Raw genomic sequence first — 10,877 nt, 5'->3', positions numbered from 1 at the left:
TAGCACTTCAGCTAAGCCCTATTCAACCTATCTTTTGCCCCATTTGTTGTGGAGTCACCTTCATCCACCAAGAAGGGAATAGCAGTTGCTGCAACTGCCCCTAACTCGGGTCTTCAAGTGCACCATGCAGCTCCTGCAGTCCCCTACTGCGTGGCCCCTTCTCCCCCGGTGCCCACTTTACACTTCACATCACTTTACACTTCCAAGCCCTCAGGAAACTTCAAAACACTTTTTTTTTTTTTTTTTAAGATTTTTAAATCTCAGAGGCTTTAAGCCACTGAGCCACCCAGGTGCCCCCAAACACCTACTTTAAAAAATCAATGTGGGGGCGCCTGGGTGGCTCAGTGGGTTGAGCCGCTGCCTTCGGCTCAGGTCATGATCTCAGGGTCCTGGGATCGAGTCCCGCATCGGGCTCTCTGCTCAGCAGGGAACCTGCTTCCTCCTCTCTCTCTGCCTGCCTCTCTGCCTACTTGTGACCTCTCTCTGTCAAATAAATAAAATCTTAAAAAGAAAAAAATCAATGTGAATACCCAGTAGTGCAATGGCAGGGTCATAGGGAAGTTCTATTTTTAATTTCTTGAGGAATCTCCACACTGTTCTCCAAAGTGGCTGCACCAACTTTCATTCCCACCAGTGTAAGAGGGTTCCCCTTTCTCCACATCCTCTCCAATACATGTTGTTTCCTGTCATGCTAATTTTGGCCATTCTAACTGGTGTAAGGTGATATCTCAATGTGGTTTTAATTTGAATCTCCCTGATGGCTAGTGATGATGAACATTTTTTTATGTGTCTGATAGCCATTTGTATGTCTTCATTGGAGAAGTGTCTGTCCATATCTTCTTCTACCCATTTTTTGATATGATTGTCTGTTTTGTGTGTGTTGAGTTTGAGGAGTTCATTATAGATCCTGGATATCAACCTTTTGTCTGTACTGTCATTTGCAAATATCTTCTCCCATTCCGTGGGTTGCCTCTTTGTTTTCTTGACTGTTTCCTTGGCTGTGCAGAAGCTTTTGATTTTGATGAAGTCCCAAAAGTTCATCTTCGCTTTTGTTTCCTTTGCCTTTGGAGACAGATCTTGAAAGAAGTTGCTGTGGCTGATATCGAAGAGATTACTGCCTATGTTCTCCTCTAGGATTCTGATGGATTCCTGTCTCACGTTGAGGTCTTTTATCCATTTTGAGTTGATCTTTGTGTACGGTGTAAGAGAATGGTCGAGTTTCATTCTTCTACATATAGCTGCCCAGTTTTCCCAGCACCATTTATTGAAGAGACTGTCTTTTTTCCACTGTATATTTTTTCCTGTTTTGTCAAAGATTATTTGACCATAGAGTTGAGGGTCCACAGATACAGATGTAGTGAAAAGAAGGGCCATCTGTACCCCAATGTTTATAGCAGCAATGGCCACAGTCGCCAAACTGTGGAAAGAACCAAGATGCCCTTCAATGGACGAATGGATAAGGAAGATGTGGTCCATATACACTATGGAGTATTATGCCTCCATCAGAAAGGATGAATACCCAACTTTTGTAGCAACATGGATGGGACTGGAAGAGATTATGCTGAGTGAAATAAGTGAAGCAGAGTGAGTCAATAATCATATGGTTTCACTTATTTGTGGAGCATAACAAATAGCATGGAGGACATGGGGAGATAGAGAGGAAAAGGGAGTTGAGGGAAATTGGAAGGGGAAGTGAACCATGAGAGACTATGGACTCTGAAAAACAACCTGAGGGTTTTGAAGGGGCGGGGGGTGGGAAGTCGGGGTACCAGGTGGTGGGTATTATAGAGGGCACGGATTGCATGGAGCACTGGGTGTGGTGCAAAAATAATGAATACTGTTATGCTGAAAATTTAAAAAAAAAATCAATGTGAAGTCAGTATCTGGAAAGTAATATGGATTCTAAAGACAGAACTAGTCAGACGATTTTTTTTTTTTTTTTAAGCAGCTTCTTGGTTCAAGGCCATCTGCATCCACCACTCAACCCTGACAAAATATGCAAAACTTCATAAATGAATGAACATTATTGGGAACAATTTTTACTAATGTACACTTTTGCTTCCTGTGTGTTGTTTTCCTACTTACACGTTATTTTTAAAACTATCCAGCCTTATTTACTTAAAATACTATGGATGGCCAAGAGTAGCAACGGTTTGATGGCTACTGGGATTGGCTGACTCAAACATGAGAGTTCAGCACACTGTGATGCTTTTGAGTATATCCTTAAGGGCGGGGACCCCCAACCTGCCTGTAATGGCCAAATTATGGCATAGCCACACGAATTATTAAGCAAATACTAAACTATTTTATTTTATTTATTTAAAGATTTTATTTATTTGACAGAGAGACAGTGAGAGAGAACATGAGTGAGAAGGTCAGAGGGAGAAGCAGACTCCCCATGGAGCTGGGAGCCCGATGTGGGACTCGATCCCGAGACTCCAGGATCATGACCTGAGCCGAAGGCAGTTGTCCAACCAACTGAGCCACCCAGGCGCCCCTATATACTAAACTATTTTACAAAAAAAGAACACCCAAGCACACCTGAAGAAAATTTCAACGTATCTAAAATAATTACTTCTAGGGACACCAGGGTCGCTCTGCCTAGTAAATGAATTATGGTGGTTACTGGCTTTGTGTTTCCTGTTTTCCCCAGTGAGTATAAACTGGTCCTGAACTTCAATTACATACATACACACGCATTTCTCTACCCGGTACCAGCTCAGTCTCCTTAATTCTTGTCCCTCTGCCCACAAGCATTTCCTTACATGCTTCCCAAAGGGGGCTACAAGCCTGTTTTCTCTGGGGCTTCCATGCTCAGCAGGAGTCTTAGTACTAGGCAGCAGGTTCTAGTACTAGTAGTTCTCTGATTAACCCACATTTGGAAGGTCAAATCCAGCCTGACAAGCCAAGGGAGTGAAGGGTTATTTACTGGTTTTGCTAGTTAACAGACTTTTTATAGAGTGATTTGTTTGCATCATTATTAAGAAGTTATCTTCCCTGTCCTTTCAGGATGTCTGATGCCCATTCAAGCACTCTTATCATTCAGTTTTCATTGCTCCGAACTCACTGTTTAAAGAGATTAACTTTTCAGAAGCAATGAGCCTAGAAAACATGCTGGCTCAGCTGGTAGAGCAACCAACTCTTGATCTTGGGATTGTGAGAGCCCCATGTTGGATGTAGAGATTACTTAGAACGCCAAGGAAAAAAATAGACCTCAAGTGGTTTATTTTCTTAAAACTGTTTTGATAGCTGAAGAAAACACCTAGGTGAGGGTTCACTTTTTTCTTAGAGTAATGCTCAAGGCAAGTAGGACCTACAAGTACCTCCATTCCCATTTTCTACAAAAAAAACCCCATCTCTTAGGTGTGTATAAGAAAAACAAAACCAATCTTGTTATACTATTTTTTAGAGAACTAGTATATCTCTTTATTACTAGCAATAAATTCAAAACAATCGAGAAAACCTTGAGACTGTAAACAATGAACATGGTAATGTTCCTTGGGGTACTGAGGGTTGGGTAGTACAGATGAACACAGCCAGGTTAAAGGGTTAAAAGTCTAGATTTCTTCCCATTGGTTCTTAGGTACCCCTTTTAGCTGATACCAAAGAGGTTCTAGAGAAATTCTGGAACAATAAAACTGTATAAACTATCCATACACAAGGGGGGAGGTTTGCAGTTCAATGCTCCAGTTAACATATCTAAAACCCCCATGCTGTCTGTACTTACAAATTAAGAGACAAATCTGTATTTATCATGGTTCTAGGCCCTCCACAGTGTAACCACCGCCATGTACTGGGAAACATGGCTCCCAGCCTTTTCCCATTCCCTAGGGGTCACCATGGCCCGCCTTTAGGAATTAGTTCAACCCAAGTCAGCATCCTTTTCCCACTGACATCCTGTTTTACTGGAGGTGCCACATTTCATCACCCCTGTAATAAGTCTGCTCAAAGCAGCCATTCCTGTGGTCAACTTTGCAGAGCTGTGATCCCTCAGGACTCCCGTTTCTAGAGCATTCTTATCCCCCACCCGCAAATCATTCCAGCGCAAAATAACATTTTTAATGCAGTGAGGTTTACACAGTTTCAAGGTCTTTCCCTGTTTAGTGGTAACCTTCGCCTGGTGCTTCCTCTGGCCCTGGGTTTGCATTTGCCCTATCAGTGCAGGTGGCCACCACCACCTCTGAAGACTATTTAGATGGCAAAATGGAAGTACAGAATGTATGAAAATCTCAAAAGGAATATGTAAACACAAACCACACTAGATGTAGTTTTGGCTTATTCAGTACTTGTAACACTGTTCAAGTATTAAAAAAAAAAAAAAAGTGAATATTCCACTTTCAAATTTTAAGAGAACTCTGGGAAAACAAATGTGGTTATTCTTTGAATGAAATTTAAGCCAGAACTTGGATCTGTGTGCTTCACAAAATTTTTTCGTAACTGAGTTTTTATTGGTTGTTCTGAGGATCAGTACAGACATTTCAATTTGTACACAATTCCTAACGTACGTACCAAAAATCTAAAAAAAATCACGTAGTTGTGATTCTTTTCTAAAAGTAATTCCAGTGACCTTCCAGCTTAAAATTTGGAGACAATTTTTCCTTAACAGTGTATCAAGTACCAATAGATTCAAATGCTGATACACTGTTAATAGTGTTAAGTCCCATTAATTCACAATTTAATATCATATACACTACATACTCAAATTTTCAATCTTGCACAGCACATTAACAGAGTTACTAGGAAAACTGGACTACCACAACCAAGATGTTACAGAGCGCACAAGAATTCTGACAGGGAGAGCCAAGATCTAGGAGTGGTTTTCTTTAGGCAACAATTCTACCAAAACAACATGGGAAAAGGAGTAATTTAAAATATTCAAGACATATTAAATGCACGACTGACTCCAAATTGCTGTTTAGTATGCTTGGTATTACAGGATATAAAAACTACCCCATCTATGGAATGTTGAGCTGACACCCAAGACAATCAAAGCCTCCCACATTCAATATCCCACTATTTTCTGGTTGTACCAAAAAATAAACAACCAGCAAATGATTTCACCTCTTAAAAAAAAGCATTTACACTTAAAAAATGGGATGAGGTGGGATTCCCTCCTTCTTAAAAATGTTTCTAGAGCTACTAAAAAACTTGCATTTACAAAATAGTTGATAAAAATATTCCTCTGGATTGTACAAGAAGGGAGACAGGGACCACTGATAAGACATGGTATGTGATATTAATCAGACTTGGCTTCTTTCTCTCCTGCTTCATCGGATGCTGGACTCTGCAAATCAAAGAAAAAGAAATAATCAAACACTTGATTACTGTGTCATTGTTATTATCTTTGAGAGCTTTAACATTTAATACAACATAGTCTTACTTATATAGTATTATTAGGTCTTGAAAATACAGGTGATCCTCATTCTATGTAGAATCTGTATTGGTAAATTTGCCTAGTCACTAAAATTTATTTGTAACTGCCAAAATCAATACTCCCGGCACTTCCTTGGACTTAAAGCATTTTTTCCGGAGTTCCTCAACATGTACACTCCCAGCTGGGGTGGCTGTTTCAGTCCTGAACTTGTGCCTTTTTTCTAGTTTTTTAGTACCACACATTTCACATCTTTTTTGTGCTTCTTATGATGCTGACTAGACAAGTATAACACGGTCTACTAAGTGCAAGAAAGTTGTGGTGTCCCTAGTGGAGAAAATACACGTGTTGCAGAGCTCCATTTAGGCACGAGTTACGCTGCTGTCAGTGAAAACACCTAAAATAAGGTTAGGTCTCAACAGGTCAGTGGAAATGTGACCAGGGTGCCACAAAAATCTAACCCTTTATTTCCTCCATGTGCAACTGTTCAGTACTTACACCTTCTAGAACACCATCACCATGAATAACAGGAGTGTGAGAATGTGTATTAGAAGGTCAAATTCTACCCTAATAACTAAGATTAGTAATCTCATCTTAATATAACATAATATATGGTATGTGGTTAGAACTACCAATTTAAAATATATTCTGGTTAAACTCCACAAGTTAGAAATAGGTACTTGGTTGCTTTAAGATTTGATCTATAAATACAAAAGTTTTAAAAATACTCTGAATTATTTCTTTCCAGATTTAACCATTATAAGATTAAAAAAAAAAAAAAGGCCTAAGAAAACTTATTTATCAAAATTTGTAGTCTACTTGTTTAAGATCGTGTCTTCTTTTCACAACTTAAAAGGATAAAAAGATTAAAGACATCAAGTCTTTTTATTTACTTTTCTAAATTATTTAGTCCTAAAACAGCCACTTTTAAGAAAACTGGACTTCCTTATAAAAAATGAAATGGGAAAAATCCACCAAATAAGGAATGTATTCAAAACATTTCTGAATATCCAGAAAAGCAATATTACAGCAGTTCTATAGGTCACACACACACAAAGCCCGTTTCTTTAAACAAGTACTAAGGTTCTAAGTCAAAGAAAAAGGAGTAATAGATCACTCAGCAAATTAAATCCTTTTGAAAATCCACACAAGTAATGATATTAATGAACCCTGTGTAAACATGCACAGTCGATCTGTTACTGGTGAAATTCTAAGCATATTAAAATTTCTTGTTCATTTAAAGAAGCATAAATCAACATATACATTTCCAAATATGATCTAATCCTTAAAAACCACCTCTCTATTCACCTGGGAGTTGCTGTACAAAGCTTTAGTATTCTGATGAACAAAGACTGTCTTAATCTGCTCTATAAAGATATGTAACTTATTATCTACTGTTCAGAGTCCAAATCAGTAACACACACTTCTGACCTCCTCATTTTTAGTTTCTCCGTTTTCTGCAGGTAAGTCTTCTTTCGTTTCTTGGTTAGCCACTTCAGCCTGTTTTCCCTTTGCTCCTCTTTTCCCCTTTGTTTGCACTTTTTTGTCTGAAGATCTATCCTAGGATACAGTAAGAGTATATTTTAAGCATCAACTCAGCACTTACAGTTTTCTCACTTGCTCGAGTGTCCCCAACAGCTGTCATGTTAACGCTAGCTTGCATAGCAGCCCGAGTCACAGGACGCCTCTTTTCCAGAAGACACCTGAAAGTCCATCCCCACTAGTCAGGATGACAGCATAACGCCCAGAACTGTTAACAGTACTCGCATCATCAAGCCTCATTAGACTTACCTTCAATAACCCTAAAGCCCGAGACTCCTCCTCCCACCTGCTCAATCACCCACTCCTCTCTCAAGCTGCACATGACAGAACCAATGAGGGGGAAGAGTAGCTGGAGGAAATCTCTTTCCACTGTACGCCTACCCGTCCCCAAAGTTCTCGTAAGCCTGAATAATAATCAAATTGTCAAATAATCACTGTCCCGACAAGACATTCACCCTCACAGTGAGACCATTCACCTGAAAACAGCACCATGTGGAATGGTCAGGTTGACTATCCTGCTACAGCTAATCCCTTGATATCACGTAATGAAGAGCTAAAAGGATCAATTTTGAGTTTATCATTTTCATTTACATGTTGGAAGAATCTGAAAAGCACACATATTAGTATGATAATAAAAGACTTCCAAAATTTAAGCCACGGTTAAATACCGTAAGAGTGTTTTTGGATACTATCCATCAATGGTGAAGAAGTTTAAATATTTAACATTTATTTCTTGTAAATAAAGAATACAGCCACAGCTAAATGAAGTCAGGTCACCAGTAAGTTCCATCAAAGACCCTTATCAGTACTGACCAATACTTGAGTTAAACAGCCACAAAGACTTGCAGGTAGATCTCACACTTCAATGCTAAGGGGGGAGGGGCGGCACAGTAATGTATTCTGAACCAATGATGGCTGTCCATATACAAAAACAACATGACAGCTACTAATAATACACCATCTTTACAATGAATCATAATTATTATTTTTTAGTGAGCTCTACAGCTAACGTGGGGCTCAAATTTACAACCCCGAGATCGAGGGTTGCATGCTTTACTGAGCCAGAATAACAACTACAAATTACAAAAACAAACATATTTCGGATAACACTCCTCACACAATGGTATCTATGAAATGTCACAATCACCTCTGTAGATATTCTTCTATAATCTGATTTCTTCAGATTTCTCATTAGTTTTCTAACCACTACGGTGATAGCATAAAAATGTAAATCCCTAAATATGAAAACAAAATACGCAACAACCTGGACGAAGTAATACCACTTTTAATAACAGGAACGATAAATGAAAAAAAGTAAATCCATGTTTTCCCAACATGTGTGTATTTCAGTCCCAAAATACTTCTAAGGAAATCATACAAGTCATAATCTCATAGTAGTGTATATATATACTTTGAATACAGCGCATCTACACCATAATCAATAAATGTCAAAAATCTACTTTCCATTAAGGCTTTAAATCAGGTTGGTTATGAAGGGTGGACTACAGAAACTCAGGTAAAACAAAGCCCCCCCCTCCACAATTTCCCTTTGGCAACACTGAGTTGACAAATTTGTTCCTCAAGGAACACTGACATGTAGACTTACCTGCTGACCTCTCAGAAAAAGAAATGTGTCGATTATACCCGATTCCAAACCCAACGGAGGATAAAATCACAGTATTTTCACTAGAAAAAGTTTTCAGGACAAATCAAAATATAGAAAATGGTAAATAAGGAAAAAAATCGGGAAGCAGGGACAGTACTTCATCCAATAGTTTTATTACAAAATACCCCCAAAAGGTGGGTAATAACAGTACGTAGTTCATTCCATCATTATGCAACAAGATCTGCTATTTTTTTTTGGCCTCCATGAAAAGTTCCTGTTTTACTTAACTCTAAAAAGAGTTAAATGAACTCTTAACTCTTTATCTTTTGTTGTGAGAAGTTAACATACTACCCTCTACCTTTGAATACGTTTAAAAAAAACAAAAAACAAAACACCAACCTTTGAGAGTTTGACATTCATTGCTGCACGTTTAAAACAAATAACTGGAAACAAGGTCTTTGATTCTGCAGCGCTAAGCTCTACCTGTACTTCCAGAGAGCCGGGGTCGAACACCAAACGCTCACTCAAGTTTTAGGTGCGCAGAAATTCATCACACCCTGAATTTCCCCCTGAAAACCGTGAGAGCTTTGCAGAGGACGGTTTCTGGGCTACACCCCAAATCAGAATTACCGTGGTTCACATACACTTCGCTTTCCCAACAGAAGTTTTCAAGCATTACACGTAAGCAAGAACAACTTCGTGTCGGAGACCTTCGACGCGAACCGCGCGATGGTGAATCTGTTCCGGGCAAACAACTCTAACGGCGTTTAGGGTTAACTCCGAGTTTCCTGGGATGCGGCGATGGACAGCGGTTTCGTCTTGTCCCGTTCCGCAGTCCCCGAACAGACCGACCCAGCACCTGCCCCAGTGCGCCCTCCGAGGAGGCTCCATCCGCGAGAAGCGCACAGCGGGGCGGCCCCGCGGAGACCCAGCACCAGGACACACCCACCCGGGAAGCCCTCCCCGGCCGCGCACGCGAGCCCCGGCGGCGACACACGCTGTCCCGCACGCCCCCGAGGACCGCATCCATTCCCACCGCTAGTCTACGCGGGCCCGCACACCGAAGTCGGTCACGCGCGGCTGCGGGACCGAATCCGAACAGGAAACCAGGAGACCCTCGCACGCTTCAGGCGAGGAGGCCATCGGACCGAGACCTTGGGGTCAAGACCTCGGCCGCGAACCGCGTCGCCGGGACGCGGCTCTCCAGGCGAAAAAGGCCCGCGCAGGGGTCTGACGGCCCCGCAGCACTTCCCGCACTCCCGGCGCCCTGAGCGCGGAGCCTACCTTGGCTGCCGCCTTCTTGGGCTTCGCTTCCACTTTGGCAGGCGCGGGCTTCTGGAAGGCAAGGGCAGCGCTGAGCGTCCCGCGGGCACGACCGCGCGGAGAGGACGGGGCTCCGGGGCTCGCGCTACTTACCGCGGACAACCGCGCCGACCTCCTCTTGGGCTTTAGGGGAGAGAAGGAGAAAGAGCGACGCGTGAGGGGCGAAGCGCCCCCGGGACCCTCCCCCCGGCGGCGGCGCGGGCTCTTACCTCCTCCTTCGCCGCGCCCTCGGCGGAGCTCACCTGCGGACGGAAGCACACGCGCCAGTGGCCGCAGCCCGCCAACAAACGTGCCCGCGCGCCCGCCCGAACAATGCCCGGCCGCGTGACGTCACGGCTTCCCGCCGCCGCGTTCGAATCTCCCACCCGGCTCCTGGGCCACCGAACGTTCCAGAACGCCGCGCCCGGCCCGCCGCGGGCGCGCAGCCCCGCCCTCCCGCCCGCCCGCTGCGGGTCCCGGGGCTCCTTGTCGGGCCCTGCGCCGCCGTCAGCGCGGCGGGACTCAGGCCTCGTGGGGCGGCCGCGGCGGGCCGGGCGGCGGAGGGCGCGCGTGCAGGCCGCGGCTCACCTTCCTCTTGGGCATCGTGGCGGCGGGGCGGGCGCGTGCCGGGTGCCTGCGGGCCGCGGCGCGCCGAGAGCCTTCGCGAAGCTGGGCTGCCTGGCCGCTGCCGCTCCTCCCGCCGCCCGAGCTGCTGCGACCCGCCGCGGGGGCGGTGGGAAAACCGGATGGAACCGGATTGGGAGCCCGCCCCCTCCTCCCCCCTCGTCCCCCGGCCGCGAGCTCCCCCTCCCCGCCGGCCGGGCCGCCCCCCGCCCCCCGCCCCCGCCCATTGGCTGTGGGGCCCACCGCGCCGCGGCCCGAGCCCGGAATAGGAGATGCGGGCCGTCACTCGACCACTGCGCCCCGCCCCCGCTCCCGGCGCCCCTTCCCCCGCCCGCCGTCTCGCGGGGCCCCAGACCCAGGCGAGGGGGCGGGGCCCCAGAGGCCACTCTCACCTCACGGTAGTTTGTTTGAAGCCGAGCCGCAAAGTGCGGT

At 44.4% G+C, this 10,877-nt stretch overlaps 1 protein-coding gene across 1 annotated transcript; it reads right to left on the bottom strand.

Annotated features, from left to right (window-relative positions):
* Nucleotides 1-4,426: 4,426 nt before the first annotated feature.
* HMGN1 (high mobility group nucleosome binding domain 1) lies at nt 4,427-10,539 on the bottom strand. The gene is made up of 6 exons (XM_044250913.1): nt 10,410-10,539; nt 10,052-10,084; nt 9,936-9,965; nt 9,804-9,854; nt 6,803-6,931; nt 4,427-5,284 (listed from the first exon to the last, which is right to left on the bottom strand). Exons 1-6 carry the CDS (start codon nt 10,422-10,424, stop codon nt 5,237-5,239), a joined length of 306 nt encoding a protein of 101 aa, XP_044106848.1. The 5' UTR covers nt 10,425-10,539; the 3' UTR covers nt 4,427-5,236.
* Between the last annotated feature and the right edge of the window lie 338 nt (nt 10,540-10,877).

The sequence above is a fragment of the Neovison vison genome, chromosome 6 (genome assembly GCF_020171115.1).
Source record: "Neovison vison isolate M4711 chromosome 6, ASM_NN_V1, whole genome shotgun sequence".
Classification (NCBI taxonomy): Eukaryota; Metazoa; Chordata; class Mammalia; order Carnivora; family Mustelidae; genus Neogale; species Neogale vison.
Note: the sequence above shows the minus strand (reverse complement) of the source record. Positions and strands in the feature narration are given on the sequence as shown.